Below are 23,534 nucleotides of genomic sequence, written 5' to 3'. Positions count from 1 at the left end.
ACTTTCGTTTTGTATGAAAATAAAGAAGCCTGTAACCTGATCTGTAATCCTAAAGTCTTTCAGTTCTCCCTATAAGGTCGATTTCTAAAATTTACTTCAGTCTATCGTCTTTTACTTCTTTTATCGAATCTGTAGAAATGAATTGTATAAATACTATTAATACGTAATAAACATTGATTGTACAGTAATTATTAGACTACGAATATTCATGTAAATTCGTATGTTTCTAGACACAACCAAAGAAAAATAGGACCTAAATAAAGATCTACAAATATTATAACGAATAGCGCACTACACATACATTTCTGCACGCTTAAATTTCCCTTAAATGTATAAACTGCAATCTAGTAATTATAATTACACGTATCATTTTAACAACTCTACCGAAATGTTAATAGAAATATTTTGAAGCGCGTGAAGAGTAAAGAAAAATAAATGAAACCAAGATACAATCTAAAGACATGATCAAATACGTGATAAATCTTTAAAAAAATATTCATCAAACATAATTTCACAAAAAAGAACTTGAGCCTGATCTAAAATAAGTTTACAAAAGGAAGAACGTTTTATGCTAATAATAATTCTATATTCACATACCTCAGGATAGACAATGAAAGCCAGTCCAGCACCCTGATCGACGACAGACGCGACAGGAACGTCAAGCTCGTGAGCCAAGAATCCGATCACAGAAAAAATGACAAAACCAGCGAAGAAGGACGTGCCGATATTGCTGACGGCGACGATCAACGAATCCTTGTAACAATTGTTGGTGAATTTGTTGTAGGAGCTGAGCGTTATCAAACCACCCCAAGCAGGGCTCAAAGCGAAGAAAATCTGCACAGCCGCGTCGCCCCATACTTTCGCGGACATTAGCCTTTTCCAATCGGGCGTTAGATAAAAGAGAATGCCCTCGTCGGCGCCGGGAAGTAAAATCCCTCGAATGAAAAGAGTGATCTACGAACAGAAAACATAGTTCTTCGTTTACAGCTCTCCCCGTGGGTTAGAATCGTCGAAAAATAGCAAATTCTGCGTGAGACTGACTTAGAGAGTGAAAAAAGGGGTGTGGGGGAAATCACTCGATATGATAAAACGCGTATTAGTAGGAATTGAAAAAAAATTATTAACAATTATTAAAAGTATTAACAAGTATGGAAAGTAAGTCAGATTATAGAATTGCAGAAGAAAATAAAAATTCTAAAGAAGCGTCGATGAAAATTACGCTTACCAGAACGACGTATGGGAAGAGAGCAGTGAAATATACAACCTTTCCCGAGCTTTGAACACCTTTGCTCAGACAGAGGAAGACGATAATCCAAGCCAACAGGAGATTCACTGCCATCGAGGGTCGAATTGAACCTGTCTCCTCGATGCCGCTACTCATCCCCAACACGTGATTGCTGTGTAACGCATGATTGAAATGATATATTAGAAAAGTAGTTTAATTCGCAACCAATAACTTTATTTTCTGAATTATTTCGCTTTTATCACTACTGAGTCAATTACACGATGCAAAGCATAATTCTTCTTTCATTAGATTTAATAGCAATACTTGCGAGTGTACTCTCCTTACTTGAAATATTCCTCAGCAGGTGGTCTTCTAATGGCACTAGTGATGTTCTCTATAGTCAGGCCCATGGAGGCCATCTGAGTGGAATTTAAACATCTTGTTTTGAAGTAGCTCATATTTTGAGACATACACGCCTCGGCAGCTTCTGGCATGAAGCAGTCTTCGGTGCTCCATGGTGGTTCGCACTTGCTCCATGGCAGTTTACCAGCTCCTGCACAAACCAATTAATATTTCTTTATCGATATTAAACACTGATGTTTCGATAATGTTTCCTTGGTTTAAGAGACATGCAATGAATTATTTTTTATTGCGATCGTCGCTAAATAGATAGACAGATTAACGACGACATATTTCAATGGTTTCATTATTTATTATTCATCTCTCTTCATGCTGCCTCGTCATACGTCTATCTATTTTCCCAAGAACGAAAGAAAGAAGAAAAATTCACAAGGAATACCGCGAAACCTAGATACCCGTTGGCACTTGAAACGCAGTAACCTACACTCGGACGAATCGATAATTCACGCACCGTGATACTGTGTTCTCTCGTTCATAAAACTTATCAGACACAAAAATCCTTTTATCCTTTAAAAAAAAAAGAGAGAGAAAGAAAGCAAAAGATATGTAACATTATGGATAATACTATAGTTAAATCTCACCGGCCACGGAGACGAAGATGTAATAAAGGGTCCAGGCGATGATCAAATTGTAGTAGAGCATCACCACCGAGCTGACCAACACCATTCCATACCCCAATCCGCGGAGTAAGGGGCAGAAGCGTTTGTATGCTGCCACTGGGCCAAGGCTCGCGTACTGCCCTGTGGGAGAGAATATTGCAAAAGAGAAAGGAAAAAAACAGCTGAAGAAATGGATCGATAAGCCATTTGTGCCAGGCCTAGCTGTGCACCTGCAATTTACACGGAATATCGAATCGCAAAACAGGGGTCGATATCACGAACGGTTCACTGGTTCGCCTAAAAATAACGTTACGTAAGCCTGGTAACGAAGAACAATCGTTCATTGATCGTTCTATTTCGGTAAATCAACAAGCGTGGACATGGGTTGACCTTGAGCACAAGATGACCATAAGAATGAGGTTTGCATTCTTATCGCGTAGCTGTATGTCTATTTCCGTGTGGTTTCGCCTCTGTCTTTACGGACGAGATATCTTGCGACGTAATTTCGTTCATGCGAATGTTATAAGCGAAAGATCTCGCGAGATGTCTATTTTTTTCGTATTTATAATTGAACGTTGTTTTCTATGGAAAAACCATTCCGTGTATTTTGTGATATATTCGAGTCTTCTGCGAATTTATGGATAAGATATCTCGCAATGTTTTAGGTGAGATAAAAAAAAATAGCTGCATGCTTTTGATAGGAAAAATAAAAAGTCTGATACTATTTACTCTGCGATAGATCTAACGTTAAAGCGTCACGTCTTTTATGCTTCGTCATCGTAATGATGTAGTTTCGATGTCCTCGATGTTGCCGATCCAACTCGTAATATTTAATAAATATTAATATTTCTCATTCGATTTATGTTATTTCCTTTCCTTCTTTCTCATTTTTCTGACGTAAGGGAACAGCTGATCGCTACTCTTGGAAAGTTTCAACGCGGATTTCACCGATATAGAATTAATCGATAGTTATTTGGTGGCGTACTGTGGTAGCTTCGCGTTCCAAGTATTCCAAGATAGGTGCGACTGTTTTCTAAGAATTTTGAACTGGCCACTACAGAACAGGCAGATTTAAAATAGAACTACTCGATTCTTTTGATTAACCATCGCGAGACTGTAATATCCGTTGGTCGTCCGAACACGAAACACGAAGAACATATTTATTTTTCAATTTCGATAAGTTTACAGAGAGATTATACTCGATCGGATTTGAAAACGGAAACAACAGCTGTTCATTTTCATGTCATTTCATAGATTATGTAATACCACGGTTTAGCAGCGCGTAGTTTATATCCCTTTGCAATATACCGAACATCCTTCGCAATATGTTTTATCCTAATGATTGTTAGTTACTTATTTACATTACATTAAATAAATGATATTCTCTTACACGAAAACGAAGTCACTTGATTATCCAATATAACATCAAGATTCTACAGTGTCAATATAATGAAATACTTGTACATTGTAACAATGTAACAATTAAACGCTTCGCGTATAGATAAAAGGGATTACTTTACTTACCTAAGGAAAGCTCCATGAACATGAGAGGAAGCCCGGCGATAATGAGCATTATCGTAAACGGTATTAAGAAAGCACCCCCTCCGTTCGAGTAGCACAGATACGGAAATCGCCAGACATTGCCAAGGCCGACGCTGTAGCCCAGAAGAGACAACAGGAAGTCGAATTTCCCTGTCCATGTACCGCGTTCTGGGTGTTCCTCTTCGCCAGCCTGCAATGGTGCCTGGCTGTTCGCCACCGAGTACTTGTCTTCGTTCTGCTACAAAGGATACATTCGAATTCTTTTATTCCCATTCTGTCTCCTTTTACTCTTTTATGCGATAGAAATGGTTCTTTGTGCTCATCAGAAGTTCGATAATTCGTCGATGAAAGATACGGAGTCGAATTCATAAATGTTCGTGAAGGTTATGGTTAGCGGTTCTCAACTCTCGAGTTGAATCTCTAATGAAATGTGAAGTTTAACGTTCGAATATCAGAACAGCAGATCTTTCAACGTCAAACAATTCCACGATCTTGTCTAGAATCATGGGGAAATTTTAAATTTACCATTGTAATATTAACGTATCGGGGAATTCTAGCATTTCGCGTAGGAAAGTAAATTACTATGTTTACTCGTGGAGGGAAACGTTTTGATTCCAAGAGCAGGACGAAGTAAATTAAAAAATTTGCATGACTGCGATATCTGTTTCTTATACTTACTCATATTTGGATACAGTAACGAATCTTGTAAGATAAAATGTTACGATACGTCTATGAACATATTCTGTAACGAGTGATTTCCATAATACACATTTCATAATGGCATCAGGCAATACCGTACACGTTTTATCAGATAATAAATCAAATAATCCTTGATTTAAAATGTACTTAAAAAGTCACGAAGAATAAGAGAAAATAACGAGCCGCGACACGCTAAATAGCAAGTACTTAACTTCGTTCATGGCGTAAAAGAAATTGTAATATCGTTAACCGTCGAATCAGGTCAGACCTCCTAGAACCAGGCGGATTCCGCGTATTTTCCTTTAACTCGTATTAACTTTGAAAATCCTGTTCGAACATTCCTATCTCCATCCTAGCGTCTTAATTATATTACCCGCTTTAACTTCGCCCTCTTACTTATCGATCACAAGGAATATTACCCTGGAGATTTCTTTGAAATGCCAGCGCCTTCGTTGAGAACCGCTGCACCGTGTCAAGGCGAAAGGTCGCGAAATTTTCACCATTTTCCTTGGTATCGATAGTTCCCCAATGGTCGATGGATCGACGTATGCAAACGATGTTACGTAAACGAATAGTCGAAAGAACCAAATCACAGAAATTCTACGAGGTTTCTCTACTTACAAAGAAAGATAACGCGAATAGTAACGACCATTGGGAAATCAACGCTAACAAATTGCTTCGACGTTTCGATCTGTCGTGTATCGTCTAATTTTCACGACATCTTGAACATTACATACAGATAACAGCTGGGTGTAGCTTTGTAGGACACGCGTGTCAAGTGCAACGTGGATGATTTATGGCTGATGATTTACGTTCTCCACGCCGCGCCGTTTCGTACTGTTATATTTAAATTGTCTCATTCTTGGAAACACCAATTCCTTTCGCATGCATTTGTCCCCTTCTCTCGATTTACCAAATATACTAAATATTCTCTTCTCGTTTACTATAAGCTATTTATTTGTAACATTATTACAATTACTAGAACCATCTTGTAAATATTTCTCCACAGAATTTACAGTAAAAATGTAGAAAAAAATGAAGATATCAAGATACTCAATATTTCTGTCATACTCGCATGCATTTCTTTCCTCTTCCTAATTTGTTAAGTGTAATATTGCCTGTATTTATTAAACCATTTGTTTCTAATATTTTTGTAAGTAACGTGACATCGAGATTACTAAAATTTGTCAATGGAATTTAAAGTAATTGGAAAAATGAAAAATATCGAATAAAATGTAAAGGTGGTAAATATTTTGTATTTTATAAACGAATATCAAGACACTCGGTCATTTGATAGGATTTATAATAATATGATTCAAGGATTAATATAAGGATTAATATGATATAAGGATTAATTCGTAAAAAATTTCGTCAAGATATTTTGAACGATAGCAAACGTATAAATTTTTCATTAATGGCATTTTGTGTTCAACTATGTAGCGTGATAAAGTACGCATGCACTGCGTGAAAGCGTGAACTTTCCATGATATTAATATCTTCTAGCCATCGAGGAAGGGCGTGATAGCAGACTGCAGATGTTTATGCAAATTCATATTCATCATGGACATAGCTACAGAAATAGAACTTAAATGCGATTTAATTAAATATCACAAGTATTTTACTTTTTGCATATTATGTCTATATATATACTTTCTATACATTTCTTGCGCCCCTAAACTTATCATAAATTGTATTGAAAATATTACTATGAATGCATAAATATACGCAGTTTATACGAGTACCTTAATTGAGATTTCGCTTAGAAATTGTACCGAGACTTTTGAAAATCGTAATAAACAATTGGAAGCCATAATTAAAAGAATATCTCTCTTGCAAGAAATTCACTAATCAATCTTGTTGTAAATTATTTTTTAACCTCGATAATAGTAACCTACATCGTTTTCTAACTTATTGTAATTGATAAAATTATAGAGTATCGAACGTTCTTCGAAAATTATTTCTACGAAAATTTATCGATGAAACAGAATTCGTACTCCGGTAATTTGGAAATAACGAAGGCGGAGAAATTATAAAAATGACGAATAAAAGTCTATTTGATATTAGCAGCTGACCTTCTTCCAAGTAAGAGCATGCTTGGAATTGATTTCGCGGAAAGTGATGCGCATTTAAGACGGAGGTGACCCGCGTTCCAGTAAAATTGCAATAAACGTTCGAAATGTCTTGAAACAGTTAGCAGGTGGTAATAAATCATGAAATCATAGCGCTGATATTAAATGCCATATGATATTGAAATTTGATCAGGTATTTACATCCGAATAATTACATATGTATAATTTTTTATATCTCGACGATATTTGTATTTCGTTTTATCTTTTTATTGTTAGTCGGTCGAAAAGATGAGGTTTGTTTTATTAGTCGAAAAAACATCGAAAGCCATCGAAAGCAAATGCTTCTATGTATTGCTAATGCACCAATCAGTGTTTGTGCTCTTAATTATTTGGGATTGCGTACCTTGCCTTTAAATTCCATTTAACAGGATCTCTTGAACATTTTCTCTTTCCTACGTCTCTGTGTACATCATTTAATGAATTAGTAAAACATTTTTTACATCTCATTCGTTTATACAAGCTAACTGTATATATTTTTCCTTAAACATTGATTTCAATGGATATCTTTGACGCCGTGTCTTTTTATTGAAAAATTTAGTTCAATTAATACAAGGATACGCGATATGCTACATTATTTACATTCTCTTATCTATGTCAACTCATTACACTATCACACTTCACTAGTAATTTTTCATAGTCGTACAATTCGATCAATTTGCAATAATTTCTGATTCAATTATAATGTTTTCTCTCGTAAACAAACAAAATTATAAAACGATAAGGTGCCTGAAAAACGTATATAGTTTTCTTTTATGTTTGTTCAATATTTCTCACAAATGCTCGTTTCTATCGTTACCTCTAATTACTAGGCTTTAATTTTTACTACTTAACGTATTTATCATTTAGTGCTTAATTATCGTGAGTCTCGTGTTTACACTAATCCAAGTTGTTAACAACTTTAATTAACTATTGTCGTATCGATATTTCACATTATCGGTGCTTGGTATCTTTAGAAAAGAAGGATGCAATATATAAAAGAAAGATCTTCCACAAGTAAATAATCTTTTCTTTTTCAAATAATTTTGCTACCCTCTTTGTGTATTAGTTATCGTTTTCCGATATTACCGTTATCAAATGATGTTAGCTCAATGCTTTTCATTTTCCGATGGTTCCATTTTTCTCTACCCCGGTGTCAATAAATTATATAATAAATTGTAATATAAATTAGAATATTTACAAATTACTGAGAACAGTAGGGTTAATCTCTTGACGGTATGATAAAATGACGAACAATTCCCAATATTTGCTGCACTAGTGTCAGATAGTGTCTATAGATATATATCAAGTCTCTATAGAAAATAAATAAGTTACATACGATGATATTTGAAATACAAAATACATACTATTATATTTGACGACTTGCTCGAATCTCTGTCTCTCAGTGAATCATGTACCGGTGTAAAACGTCGTAAAAATCTCCAAAAACTTCCATAATACTTTCTACCTCCGATTTTTAACAAAAGCTAAACGAGCAAATCTCCTTTACTATTAGATAGCTAAGGGAAAGAAGAATAAAAGAAACGCGAAGAAACGAGAAGAGATTGGCAAAGAAAATGACTAACCATCCGCTATGTCAGTTCAAACAGACTTTAATCAGTTCGAACGTAAAGAGAAAGAAGATCTAAGGAATCTGTATTCGACTCTGTCTTATCGTTAATTAACCCCCTTTACCTGCAAGTTATTACGAAGAGGAGGAAACAATTAATTCGATAAAATGACCGTTTTCGTGGAAAGATTTTCATCGGACGAACGTTTGTTTGTCTGGCTGCGTAATCGACGTTCGCATTAAGGTCTTTGCCGACTTTAGTGTTTTACAAATTCTCGCGGACGATTCATTAAAACGTTTGCCTTGACGCTCAAGAACATTAAGTTTTCGCGAATCGATTAAAAGCCGAGAAACTCATTCAAGGAAATTTCATTTTCGAGATGGATCCCAGCTCTCCGCTCGGAGAGCTGTTCAGCTCTGGCCATCGATTTTCCCTCGAGCTGTGTTCTTCCTCAAGAACATCAGACCGATACTCCTCGCTCGATAGTCGAATGAAAATCCTAAATCTTCGACGGTGCGGCGAAATGTCAAGCAACGACAGGAGCTGGATGTTGCGACCGAATTCCTCGCGTTTTTCCGCTTCGATGGGTCGAATCGAATATCTTCCTTACCAACTTTCCTGGATATTTCGCTGTTATTGCGGTACGTGTGTTACAATCGAACTAGTTTCGCAAGAATTCCATTCGACGTGTATTGATTCGATTTTAATGCGAAACTATTTTTACAGAGGTCGATATGACTCGTGCTGACAAAGGAAATAGGAAACATTACTGGAAAAATTTAAGGGACAGTACAAAAGCTGCCAGTAATAGAAAATTTGGTAATTAAATGAAAATTGAATAAGATTTTAAAACTTCAATGTAGAGGAGATGAAAGCAAGAATCGATAAAAATTATTGTAAGAAAAATTGAAAAAGAAAAATTAAGGCTAGTAACTTATTTTTCATCTCTCCGAAGTAAAAGGATTAGAAGGACAAACTTTTGGAAAAGGAATAAAATGATAAAATCACAAAAATTGTAAGTGGTATTATGAAATATTGAAATGATCATTTCAAAAGAGACTTGTGTCATTGCATTTACTATGCAACAATGCCTTTTTCTATTAAAAAGAAAAGAAAACAGTGTACAAAACGAATGATTAAAGGCAAACCTTTTATTACCACGAAAAAGAGAGTGTAAATTTAATGGTGTTGTAACGAGGACGAAACGGATGGATCCTGGAAATGAAACAAATGGAGAGGAAATTCAATGGTCTTCGAGGCGTCTGTAAAACGATGTAATTTTAAAGCGAAAATAACGAGGGACCAAGAAACAATGGTGTCCGCGAGGTTGTATAAATGTCGCGTAGCGAGAGTTGACTGGGGGTTGGCACAAAGAACGACTTGCATCTTGAACGATCGTACGGACGAGAATGCTTCGTGCTTCCTTAGTGTGTGCGGGTAATTTTCAAAATTCGAGTCTAAATCGGGGAAAAAGTCCCGACAACTGCATTCTCCTGGGTAGCTGTGAGCCGCCGCTTTCTTTCTCCTTTGTTTCGAGATCTTAATCGTCGTTTAATTTTCGTTTAATTTTCCGTCTGCCATGTTGAAGTATTTCAGTAATATACGTTTTAGTATAATAAAAAAGAAGAAAAAGAAGAGAAATAAAAACGGCGAGGGAGAAATAATCGATATGATTGATAAAATATTAAATAAAATCTAATTTTCATCTAAGTTTCAATTAATCTAAATTCTGAATAATTGGATTTAATTGTTTTGGTGTATAGTTATGTCTAATTCAATCTTAATTTCTATGTTCAAATTACAGAAATATACGTGGAAGAATCAAAGAAAATGATACGATTCATAACATATTAAGTAAATTTTTATTTTCATTGAACTAGTCGAACAGATTTAGTTGATTTGGTATACCGTTATGCATAGCGTGATTATTTAAATTACAAGGAATTGTATGAGAAATTTATAATACTTACGTCCCAGCATTCCAGATAGGAACGAATCCTTGGTGAGGACTCCTCCATTCTCTAAACTGGCACCGAACGCGTCTACGAAGTCAGACGAATCTTCTCCTCTTCATGCTCTGCAAACGTCTGAGAACTCGTACTGGCGCATCTGTTCTTGATTCACTAGTGTCCATTGTTAATGTATAGCTTCGTCCAAGCGGTAAACCTCTATATATCTTCCGTTTCATCGATTTTTCTACACCAATTTCTTTCCTCGATGTTCATTCTTCAGAAACTTCTTTCTGTTTATCTCCTAAAACAACACACAAACACATACATTAAACGATCCAGTGTCACAATACATTACTATCTAGTTGGAATTGCACGCTTGAAAAAATTATATTTCGCTTCAAACAATTTCCATATTGCTCGTTAACATCATTTTTGCTGTTTTAAACAAACATTTACGATCTTTCTGATCTTTCGACTGAGTTCAAGCGAAAAGTTCGTATCAAGCGAAACGGTCGGTGGTGAATGATAGAAAAAAGCAAGTCGAAAAAAATCAACATCGCTAAACAGTAATTACTCGCGTCCTAATTGCTGTTATCAAGTTCACACCAGATACATGGCCAGGCAGTAACGTAGCTACTTCTTGTAGCTGACAAATCGGGTCACGCCGTATTTCTATCCCACTCACTATTTCCATCATTTCCTTTTCTCGTCGTTAATTGCGGAACTCGACCAACGATACAATCTAATGGAAATATCCTTTACACCAGGATAAATAACACGGCGGAATATTCTTCCCGAACGGCTATGCAACCTTCGAGTAAACCGTGTGATTATTCATCTTAATAGGAATTGTCGAATATTTTATCGAATGATGTAGTGTAATTATATGTGAAATAATGTAATGCGCTTCGTAACATTGACAGACTTTCGTTTCGAGCGGCAGAAGATCCGCGATATCGACATTTATGAAAATACGATTGAAACGCTGTTGAATGCAAGTTGATTAATAATTCATCGAATATCGTAATTGAAATAATTAGAGTACGATTGAAATGATTAAAGAATTACTATTCGAAAAATGATATTCCATTCAAATGAAATCTCCGTTAAAGATGCTACTTCGTATTAAAACCACAGGGTGATTGCTTTGTTTTAGATGTTTCAATCATCCCCTTAAATTATTTGATTATTTAAACGAATTAATTATTTCGTAATACGATACACGATTTATATTACCACATATCGATTGTTCTACATTTATAGTGCCATATTATTCGTGTAACAGAAACGTGTCTCAACCCTCAAGTTGTTCACTGACGTTTCAAATCCATTCACAAATTATTCGGTTATTTAAATCAATTAATTATTTCATGGCAAAATACACAATTTATATTAACTGTTATTAACTGTTTTAAATTATAACAGCCTCCAATTGTATCCTCGAATTGTTGATCAGCTTTCGTTATCTTAAATTCATTCCAAATAATCCCATCAATCTTTAAATATGTACAGCCATGCATCGATTACCCTAACAGCTCTGTTTCCATAATCTATTTTACGATATCGTTTTAAAGAGGCGCTACAAGTCGCTACAACAAGATGCAATTTTCTCCGGAAAATAACGCGTGCGCGTCCCTCGCGGCACCTGGGAACATTCCGCTAGGGTAGTTTTCATCGAATAACACGTTCGCGGCGCAGACACCCTACAAAGAAGTGAAAACGCGGTATGGATCGCTTGCACGTTTGCATGGATGTTTATAATTTACGCGATGCAATTAGGATTAATCGAGGGTTCAAATAAAGATCGAGGCTCGATCTTGAAACTGGCGAGAATAGACTCTGAAATGGATAAATAGAATGTTACGAGGAGATGATATCAAGAAACTAGATCATGGCTACGATATTCCATGAGAATGCGGGATATGGTTAATGTTAACCGTTAGCTGTTGACCTTGTCCGTGGCAAACTTTCGTCTTTAACCTGTTCGTCTGCGAAGGGGTGCGACTCAAGTGCGCTCTCGCTGCGCAAAATTTTGCCTCTTCGTTCGTTCCTCGTCGAAGATGGCAATAGAACATTTTCATAATCGTTATAGAAATTAAATATATCATTTTTATCGCGTTTCGTTGCGAGTTTGCGGATTTAAGCGTGATTATTAACTTGCAATTTGCTTGAAATATCATATATTTAATTTGAAATTGATAAAATATTGTCTAGATTATAAAATAAAATTACTCTAGTATTTTAACGTTGTCTGATAGTGATAAATACTGTTTCACAGTGTACACTTAGTATACATTAATACAAATTTTTACGAATTTTATGTATTTTAAGTGTAGAATTAATATTCGTAAATGACAATTATTTGTCAATCGATTTAATGTAAACAGGAGAGAGGATCGATCCGAAGAAACAAGTTGAAAGAAACGACTTGATAATTTTCAAAAAATTGTTGATTTACCAAAGATTTAACGAAAGGTTCATGTGTCCCCAATCGTTGAGGTAAAAAGTAACTCGAGCGCGTTTAATACACGACGTCACTACAGTCACGCTTAAATGTCACCCGGCTGGCCATGGTGGCAGTTCACCCAGTACGCTATACACGTACCTTTGCTCACGGTCTTACGTAAACTCGATAGTGGATTCTACCTTTACGAAATCTGTGTCAGTGGAGGCTGCACCGAACTGTACGCGAAGCTTTCGAGTAATCGCATATCAACGCGATCTGGATCGCAACTGAAACCGAATTTATACGAAACGCGTGAAATCATGGCACTGTTCCAAATGAACAGGTAGTTGAAAATCTCGCCAATTCACCTCTGGACGATCCATTTTCGATTCAAACGAACACACTAACGAACGGGAAAAATTTCCACGCAACGAGATGATCTTTCTCGAATCACAAAACGAAATTTTCGACAGTGTTTTAACCGGCGAGAGTCGACCCGTAACCGTTACGTAACCGCGGGACGAATGTCGTTCACCGAGTGGCGTTTCGTCCCGGACGAGAATCAGCCCTCGAAACGGGCGCGTTCAATCGCACGCACCTGATTATGCTCGGTGACGCAATCCAGTCGGTGCACATCCTCCACTGGGATTCCACTTGGCCGGTGGTCGATCAGCTGTCGTCGCGGCTGGCAGCGGTGCTCGCGCTGCCATCGGAGAACTTGGCGAACCCTGTGCCAAGGTCAGAGACACGCACTGTCACTGCTTCTCAAGGTCACAGCGATGAACCGTACCGCGCGTACGTCCACGGCACGACACGAGATAACACACAATCAAGCAAAACGATTCGACAAACCGAACCTCTTTGCGAACCTATCGTGCGTTCTTTCTTGTTATTCCACGTCACACCGAGTACATTATAACGTTACATGGTGTATCAAAACGATGATACCGAGACCGACACCAAAATCATGTATGTTGTATGTGTCTCTGTATGCAATGAACGAGAACAAGACGAGAAGAAGAGCGAAGAGGCAAAGATAGACGAGACTAGACGCGGCGAGACCAGACGAGACGAAATGAGACGAGACGAGACGAGACGGACGGACAGACAGACAGTGGAAACAGTCCGTGCCCGGGCAGCCAGCCAGCCAGCCAGCTTGCCTGCTTATGGGAGAGCTTTTCTACTTGCAGCACCCCCAGTCGACCCTGTCGAGCCTCGAACTCGACGGATCGATCGATATTACTGCTCCTGCGAGCTGCGTCCTACCCTAAACCTTGCACTCTCTCTCCTCGGCCACTTCACCACCTACTCTCCACCTCCGAGGTGCCCACCTTCCACTACGTAGCTATCGTTTACAGCGAAACTCTTTAACTTTCGGAATGCTACTCGACCTTGCGTCGCCACTGTCTCTTTGTGCTCTTTTTTCTTTCCCCCATTCCTTCCTACTTTTCTTTTACATTTTTTCGCCTCCGTTCGTTCCATCATATAGGTAACTCGTTCGCCACGGTACACATGCACGCTGACGGTCTCGTTCCTGATGATGTAATTAGCGGTGTTTGCTCTTTTGATTTAGGTAAGAGGGACTCGTGTATTTCTCGTTTCCTCCAGACCTCGTCGTCGAGCTCGGGGTTAGTAATTGCTCGGTGCTGCAGCACATCGTTTTCGTAATAGGGATTTCTTGAAATTCTCCTCCCCATCGCTTCGTATTTCAATACGTTGATTGCCAGGTGAAATTTATGCGTACCTTTTCGTTTATATTTCGTCTACGGGACAATATCCAATTATTATAAAACATCGTATTACGATAAAGGTTATCTATTGATAGTCGAGAAACGTATCATTTACTTAACGTGTTATCTAGTAGTATTTACAATATTTAAGAGCTTCCAGACGATACGATATTCGTTGTATTTTAATCATCCTAAAATTAGAAAACCCCGTCAGATTAACGGTGACCATCCTGACAATCAACCTGTTAATATTTGTTTTCACATAGAATCTTTTTCAATATATGTTTACTAACCATCGGTAATTTTTAATATAAGCGCACCAGTGTAAGGTTTCTGTTCTTATTTTAGACTTCTTGACGTTGTGTTCTTTCGATCGCAAGGTATCGAGCATAGTTTAATGCAAAGTGTTTCACTGTGCATGGAAAAAGTGGGAAAATAAGGTGAATAGAGGAAACGAACGGCTCTTCGTTTGAGGTCTCGTTTCCAAGAAAATAGAATTTGAAAACTTGTCGAGTACACGGTGGCCTTGTTCTCGTGAAAATCGAGTTTGGAATAGGTGTCGTCGACTCTTCATCGATAACCACGCTCAACGCGTACCATTGGGAGTTCTCTAACTGCAAGTGCAGGTGTACTTGACGAATTTTTGAAACTCGATTTTCCGGGAACCTGGACCTCGCACGACAAAACTTTATTCTTTCTTTTCAACTTATTTTTGAATGTAGAATAATTTCAGGCAATTATTATTCTACGGTTTTTATTACGTAGCGGAAGGTCAATGTAGTGACGACAAGTCTATTTTATAAGCTGGACAAAAGTATTTGTGAAATAGAAATTTTAGAAAAGTGTTTTGCAATATAAATGGTGCTTAATAAAAAAATATTGTTCTTTCTAAAATTCAATAACAATGTAATTTTTAAGAGTCGAAAAATGGTCGTCTGGTATCGACTAATTGTTTACTTATTAAATTTTTAAATCTAAAGGCGACTAATAACGTCAGTAAAAAGATAAACGCTTTTGTTAAAAATTTATTTTTAGAAACTAAAGGTAGGAACATAATAAAATAAAATTATTTGACTATTTAAAACATGAGAAGTTAATTCTAGAGAAATAACTTTCATGCTGTAAATATTGTTCAAAACGTCAACAAAAATTAAATAAACTATGTGGCCTTGAAATATTATCCATTTTTTAATGCAAGTTGACAATGTTAATATTTAGTGATGGAAGCAAGAACTAGCGTTACTTTTAACTGCCTCTATCGAATAAAAAAACCAAATAAAAACGTAAAAATCATTCGTATGAAAAGTTTCATTGAAAAATCACACGTACAATAAACAATAGAGAAACGCTATTCGATTCAAATTTCAAGAAAATATGAAAAATTCATCATTACGGTATGCGTGATTCCTCGTCTATTTTCTTAAAACACCAAAAGTGTTTTTCCTCTTTCTGATGAAACTCGAGCGTAAAAAATTGACATAAAAAATTTGAGAAGTGGCAAAATAATTTCGAAAATAGAAGACAGAATTCTCTTTAATATTGTGTTTTTTCGGTGATTCTCTATCCAATTATACTTTTCTAGCATCAAAAGATATTTCACTTTGAATGAATTATTATACGCATATATGATTTCTTCTTTTAAAACACTAGAAATCATTTTACTTGTTGACATGAGAACAAAATTGGAACGTGGAAGTACCAAAGCCACACTGGTTAAAAATACAATGAGGAATTAGAAATTCTTTTCTATTCGGCAAAGTGTTCAATATTTTATGCCTTGGTACAAGACCAAAACAAAAATCGAAACACAACCAATTCGAATGATTAAAAATGGTTCGCCATTCGTTCGTATTAGAAGAAACGAAATAAAAAGTCAATGTTCTATTTCCATGCACCTTCTTACGTCACCTTTCGTACACACGTGAACACTTCTTATATTTTATGTTCGGGTCGGGCGACCTATCTATTTGTTCATCGATCACGCTCTCTTTTCTCTCTTTTTTTTCAACTTCGAGTCATCTTTCTCTCTTCCTTCATTGCGATGCTACGCGTAATGGAAGTATCACCGCCAGCATGACGCTGGGGTGAAAAGTCCTTTGTTCTAGCGTATCAGAAAGCAGAAAAAAACGCGTTACGATGATTTGTCAAGCCATACAATTTCACTGAAATATGCCACGGCGCGTGAAAGGAAAAAATTTGGAGCGGTATGTTATCGTTGAATTAGACAAATACACCTGCATGCAACGTGGAAAGGTTTTAAAATTATGCTTTGTTTAGGTACTTTTAGTTTGTCATAAATTTAAAACTCCAAATTCACATTTTTTTGTTACATAATTTTTTAACCTTTGTATTTCGCGTGTAGTAATAAAAATCGACAGAGCAGGTGGAATTTTAGAATGATCTCTTCTACCTTTCGCGTTAAAACAAAACTTCTGAAACCGATGAAATTTCCATTTTATAATTTCCTGAATTTGTATTTTCTATATTTGGGCAACCGTCAGCTTTCTTGGACGAAGGAAAATTTTTCTTTAATTTTTCTGAGAAATATAAATATTATAACTGATACTTTCATTGTTAAATATACAGTAGCTCACATTAGTATTCGGAACTGTGATACGCGTGACATTATTGGCGGATATACTTGTCTATAGTAGCTAACTAGTTTACTATGTTGAAAAATAAGCTACAAGTACCGTAGTTAATAGCAACAAATATTTTATTTTATCGAGACGCATATTTTTTCTAAACGAAGAACGATGAAGAGAGAAACACAGAATTTACAAAATTTTCGAATATTGATCTCAGTTGTTGTAATTAAACACAATCTTAACACTATAAAAGAATAATATTTCTTTACCAATAGACTTTTTGTTTACTTCAAAAAGCCATTATTTCTTTTGAAATCTTAACATGCTGCGAACCTTTAAACAGGAGTGTAAATAATTGTTTAATTCTTCGAACTATTCACCTTTCTCCTCTAACATTTTCCTTTCGTTACAATTATGAAGAAGTTATAGTTTATTCAAATTGCGCATATCGTTCTCTGTATGTGTAACGTCTCTACGTAACGATACCAAGCTTTTTCAATTATTCGAAATGGAGGAAATGTACAATGAAACGTTCCACATAATGAAATTTAGAATATATTATTATTTCAAAATTATATTTCACAGAATATTTATTATTTAACACTTTGAACTGTTCACCTTTTCCCTCTTACATTTCCACTTCAATTATGCTCCAATTCGAGATACAAACCACAGTACAGTAAAACTTTCTACATAATGGAACTTAAAAGATACTTCACAGAATACCTGTTATACTGAATACTTTTTATAAATTATTATAGTCTCAACAATTCGTAAAAGCCATACATATTTACTGGCTCACGTCTCCAGTATAATGTTTCGATCTGGAATAACCGATTTCAGGTCTGATTAGGCGATCGATTCGTGCCTCCTATAGAAATTTACTCGGCCACAGCCAAATTACCGAAAGTAATTTACATGGCCTAGATAATACTCGCTGTTATCCGCTCGACGTGAATGGAAACAGTCACGCAAGTGTTAAATTGGAGGATGAACAGGGCGGACAAGAGTTCACGTTCTTGAAGTGGCATTGTGAGGGGGTTGCATTGTTGCGATTCGATGTCATCCAACATCATATCACTAGTCGGTGTTCTTTTATTTCAATGTGTAACGATAGAAAATAGGGTTCCTGATTAAATAAAAGATTAAATAAAATTTGTAGCACAGAACACGATGCTGTTTCTAATCTCGATATTCTAATTATCAATCCTCTCAGAACCGAAATGTTTTCTACTTTGTAAGAAAACTTAGTTTCGTTTTTAATTATGAATAATAGAAACACCTCTTTTCAGATGGTTTTGTTGTAATTAAAATTCTAAGATCAGTTTTACCGAAGACATATATCTATTGGTTAACTAATACCTTACGAAACAATCTTTTTTATAGGCTGAAAACAATTTAGTCTCAAAGAGGTTAATAATTAATAATTATCGGATTTTAAAAAATAGCAAGATTGGCATGAAGTTTATGTCGAATTTTTTTTAAATCGCGTTTATTTAACATAGTTAAGAGAGCTTGAATTATTGTTAAACAATATTTGGAAAGACATTATGAAAGTGCTTAAAAAAAAATAGAAACTCTTGGTATAGCTACAAAGATAGCTTGGATATTTACGAAAATTTAATAAACTAACAAGATTTTTATTACAAGAATGTGTTAACCATTGATCGGATAAAATCAAATGCTCGAGGAAGCAAAATTGCAAGAAAGTATCCATAAAACTATAGACTGTACATCGATAGAGGCAAAATTAGATTTTACAAGAACGTTCTTTAATCGTAGGTATCACGTTTTAGTTTAACGAACATTTTGCAATTTTATTACATGCGGCTGCTCGACTATGATAAACCGCAGCCACTGCCTACGCGTTTTTCTTAATATAGAAAACTTAAAGAATAGATTATGCACATGATTTTACGTTGATAGACAACACCGACATTAAAGTACACTGTCATACGCTATATTTGGTATCATATTTGTCTCGTATCGTATTATATCACATTGTATATTATTCGCCATTGCCTACGGTTATCCTAATAATCTGAAAAATTTGTAATTCTATAGAGAATAATGAAGTACAAACAAAAGCCATTATCTAATCTATTAGCAATTTGATTATGAGGGAAAATTAGGAAAGTATCGTATTTATTTACACGAATTATTTGGTCCCTTTCAGAATCTACCGACTTAAATATCCAAAATATTGATTTTCACGTTTCTAGCAGTGACATGTTGTACCAAAATTTCAAATTAATGCTTATACACGATGTTATACACTGTATAACGTTGTATGTACTATCGTATACCGTGTAACTGTTACATTGATTTTCCAATCATTAAGGAGATGCACCTATTTAATCGTGTTAATGACATCATTAACCGTGGGTGTAAGTAGGTACTAACCACAGTGTACCGAATCATGAGTCGAGCTAAATTTTGGAGGATAACTGTAACAGCGGATGACATGGCAAGAATTTACTGCCCACCTACTCAAGAGTCGATGACGAAAACGCTGACGTCATAATCACGGTGATATAGCAACATGTGGCCCCCGCACAGATCTGATTTACGACCTCTACTAAACAAAATTTTAATGGCATAAAAAGGAATTAAATGTTATCTGTGAACGTGTGGCGTGATGAAGTTCATTTAAAATAGAAATTAACATAAAAATGACGGAAACCGACTGATGTAGAATTTTTAATTAAGATTAGAATATAATAACGCAAGAATTCTAACGTGTAAAAATGTATCGTTGGATCGTGATATATATAAGTCGATCGATCAATTTCACGTTTAAGGACGTTGAATGTTTGTAGATCTTTCTCAATGAAGAATTCGAAGGATTTCAGAATCATTGATTATCAAATATCATCAAGAATCATTGATAAATCAAATATTAATTCACGTGTTTTATAAACAAAGACAGAGGATAAAAGATTGAAAATTAGTATGGACATCAGTATTAAAATTGATAATCTGTAACAGGGATTTGAAGTTTCGCAAAGAAAACAGAAACTAAAAGTCTAATCAACGCTAACTCTGAAACAAAAATTTAGAAACTGAAAATTGAATTTAATATTTTTCGACGCTAATGAAAATGGTAAAGATTTTCATATATAAATAGCAAAAGAGATATAAAAACAGAAAATCTTGTCTAATACAATCTTTCTAGAAGATTCAATTAATGTTTCGTAATAAAAAATTACAAAAGGATATAAAAACATTGTCTTAAATATATAAAATGGACTGTCGAAAATATTCAAATTACTTGCACAAAAAGCATAATAAATCAGGTGAAGTTCTTGTTAATCGACGCGATGTTGTAGTCGAACCTCCGTCCCTCCGCAAATAAAAATATACAAATTCTACTTTGTATCCTTCTAAAAATTGCCAAAGGACCCCGCAAGAGCTACGAAACCCGTAAAAACGTCTTATCCGATTCGCCTTCAACTTTCTTCGCTCCCGACATCCTTAATCCCATCTTGACCTTCAGCCGTTCTCGTTCTCATATCGAGTTCCCTTTAAAGTTGCTCGCTCGAGAAGAGACACCTGCGAGTGAGGAGATTCGGTAACGAAGCTCGGCCCACCGAATACCTATGTATATCGATTGACGATTGGTATCGTGAGCGTAGAACGAGAATGAGTATGTGAAGGTCGAATCAGGTCTTCCACGTCAGCGGAAGTCGAGTTTCTTTCCTCCAGTAATTTTTATTAAAGAAGAAGCTGTGACGATTGGAATGAATTATAGCATTGGATAGTAAAATTTTAACTTTGATTTGGTTCGACTACAACAATTCTAAATACGATCGATTTATTGATAAATATTTGCGTCTATAATGGATATAATGTCAATATTGTACAAATTAGAGATACATTTGTGGTAGAAATTTAAAGGTCACCGATTTGACCAATATTATTTTCTAGATAATATTACTAATACATGTCTGTAGCAAATATGCATGTGCGAGATCGTATAGGATGTATATAATATGAAAAATATGTAGAACGATCAAAATAAAATACTCGTTATGATATTTTGAGAAAGAACGCAGAAAGAAAAGAAACACTGTCAATATTTAATGATAACCATTGAAATTTATTTCGTCTTAGAGTTTTCGAATGTTGGAACAGAATTCAATTAGATATAAATACCTGGAGCATATTTAAAAGGACGTCTTTTATTGTTAATTAAACTTTATCAATCGCATCGATCTGATTTCAACGAATTTTATTCTCGCGTACATTCAAACCGTATATTAAATTTCGGAAGAGTGGTAGACTATTAAAATTTAACTAATTAAATTTCCTGCTACCAAAATCTAGATCTCTGTTTCACAGAAAAATGATTAGAAATCCAAAGAAATATACAAGAATATTAAATCTATTTAATATTTGACCTATGGCTCTGATTTTCCATCATTCTCGTCTTTCGCGTTTTATTTTAAGTTAAGTCAAAATTATTAATCCAGCAACTTGGAAAGAAGTCTCGTCTTCTTCACGAGTGTTGTCCTCGATGATTTGTAACGATAATCAATGCATCGTACTTGTTAATTAAACGCGGTCCATAATTTATCTCTGACCTCCCAGCGAAACGGAGGTAATCAAGTTGATCAACCATGAAAGGTGAATCGTGTTTACGCGTCTGGAGGCCACGATGCTACCATGTGTTTATCTAGCACGCAAATACATACGTGCGATCGATCCAGAGGTGACCAAGCCGAGATTCGTTAATAGGACAAACGTTAAACTGAATTATCGAGTCGCAAATGAAATTTATCGACAAACTGTTGGGCGCGATTTGTAACATTGTAATTATTCTATACACAGGTGAAATCTGTAAATGAATTAACATGTGCACTGTGTAGTGTGTATCACAAGGCGTTCAAAAAAAGAAAAAAGGAGGCTCGTTTCTGCTGGAGCTCTGGAATCTACAGGAACAAAGTTAGACACGAATGTCTTGCTGCCTCTATTCTCTTCCATTTTATCATTCCTCTCCTTAGGCGCTTGAATTTCAAGAACATTTTCCTAAATAAATAATTGGGTGACGCACGTATTTTTAATAACAGAACTATGCCAATAACAGAACGATATAGAAATCGAAATATTCTAAGTATATACAGGGTGGTTGGTAACTGGTGGTACAAGCGCAAAGGGGGTGATTCTACGCGAAAAAAGAAGTCGAAAATATAGAATAAAATTTTTTTTTTAATTTTTTCATCGAGACAACGATCTACAGTGAGATCCGTTATAACGAGACGTGATAAGTGCACGCGTACCGAGCGAAAATTCAAAGTCGATTTTCTCGAAAACAAAGCCTCAAACGAACAATTTTTATTCTATATTTTCGACTTCTTTTTTCGCGTAGAATCACCCCCTTTCCGCTTGTACCACCAGTTACCAACTACCCTGTATATCTATGCATTGTTTTGTATCAGATGTTAAATTATTTTGCGAAAAATATTCTTCGCTGTTGATCACAAAAATAAAGGTCCCTCCAAGCCGATTTTTGCTTTTCCCGCATCTTCTATTACGTTCGCCGCACAACGATATTGTGCAAAGAGAAAATATTGACACAGTAGTCGCACTTCTATATTACTGTGTAATATATTATCTCCGCATTTCTCAACGGGAAATCTCAACAAAGGAAGCTTTTCCTAGTATTAAATTACGTAAACAAAAGGAAACAAAGGAAAGATAAAGGTTGAGGACAGAAAATATGTGCAATTTTTTTCAGTACTCTGTACCGCGGATCTAAAGTCACGAGCTTGCAAATCCAATTCCTAATAACTCAGACTCTAAAACTCAAGCCGTAAACTTCCAACGAAGCTCGAGCTTTTAGACCCTAATCACCAACCGTTGGCTCCAAATTTAAGATTCCAGATCTCAAACCTGTCCAAGTCTAGGACCTTAAATTCTCAACTCTGCGACCTGTAATATTATGAAAACTTGGCCACTTGATCGAATAACTTTCAAACATTTTGTAATAATAATTTTTATCTCGGAACTTTGAAAAATCTTACGCATACTGTAGTGTATTCTGAACAGTGTTTAATCGCATTGGAGAGTTTTTGATCGGTTTGTGATTGGCTAGAAACATTCACTGGAAAACGAGATACTTATACATCGATACAATCGGATACTTGACTAAACTAACATACAGTAGCTGAAGAGATATTGTATGCATCCACCGTACTTATTATAGCGTTTACGTGCCAATGAATTAGATGATCTGCTAGTATTCTTACACGACAAGAAAAATTCAATATGAAAACGAGATATAGAAGTTGATAAAAAAAGCTACTTCATTAGAAGATAATGGGACGTACATATATTTTCTATAGTCACTGCATACAATAAACCAGTTGTTTATCTATTTCGATCGCTCGAACATATTCTCTATGATGGAACATGTTTTTTACGAATATTCAATGGACCAAGCAGGATGTACGATACAATTTCGTAGGGAAACAGGAAAGGAGAAAAAGGAGAAACAATCGGACCAAACGGAGGTGGCGATAACAGCGAGAGCAATGAAAAAAAGCGTGAAGTATCACAAAAAGGGGCGAATAAAAGATGAGAATAAAAATAGAGCGACAAAGAGAGGTAGATGGAAAGAAATACGCAGGGACGGAAAGATAGATAGACGTAGAAGGG

The 23,534-nt window shown here is 35.7% G+C and overlaps 1 protein-coding gene across 7 annotated transcripts in view; it reads right to left on the bottom strand.

Annotated features, from left to right (window-relative positions):
- Positions 1-23,534, bottom strand: part of LOC126878111 (sodium- and chloride-dependent glycine transporter 1-like) — a 40,932-nt gene that overhangs the window by 12,098 nt on the left and 5,300 nt on the right. The window contains exons 1-8 of one of the 7 annotated variants that reach the window (XM_050640600.1): positions 13,158-14,050; positions 10,132-10,414; positions 6,958-7,014; positions 3,769-4,024; positions 2,227-2,385; positions 1,571-1,778; positions 1,226-1,397; positions 598-954 (exon numbers count right to left, since the gene is read on the bottom strand). In XM_050640600.1, coding sequence (XP_050496557.1) covers positions 598-954; positions 1,226-1,397; positions 1,571-1,778; positions 2,227-2,385; positions 3,769-4,024; positions 6,958-6,975 — 1,170 coding nt within the window. In that variant the 5' untranslated portion in view covers positions 6,976-7,014; positions 10,132-10,414; positions 13,158-14,050. Of the gene's footprint in view, positions 1-597; positions 955-1,225; positions 1,398-1,570; positions 1,779-2,226; positions 2,386-3,768; positions 4,025-6,957; positions 7,015-10,131; positions 10,415-12,571; positions 12,698-12,759; positions 12,781-13,157; positions 14,052-23,534 lie in introns of those variants that run through there. The other 6 variants (XM_050640601.1, XM_050640599.1, XM_050640595.1 and 3 more) reach the window with 6 other exon arrangements.

This window comes from Bombus huntii, chromosome 2, assembly GCF_024542735.1.
Source record: "Bombus huntii isolate Logan2020A chromosome 2, iyBomHunt1.1, whole genome shotgun sequence".
NCBI lineage: Eukaryota > Metazoa > Arthropoda > Insecta > Hymenoptera > Apidae > Bombus > Bombus huntii.
The sequence above is the reverse complement of the archived record's forward strand: the minus strand, read 5'-3'. Positions and strand labels throughout refer to the sequence as shown.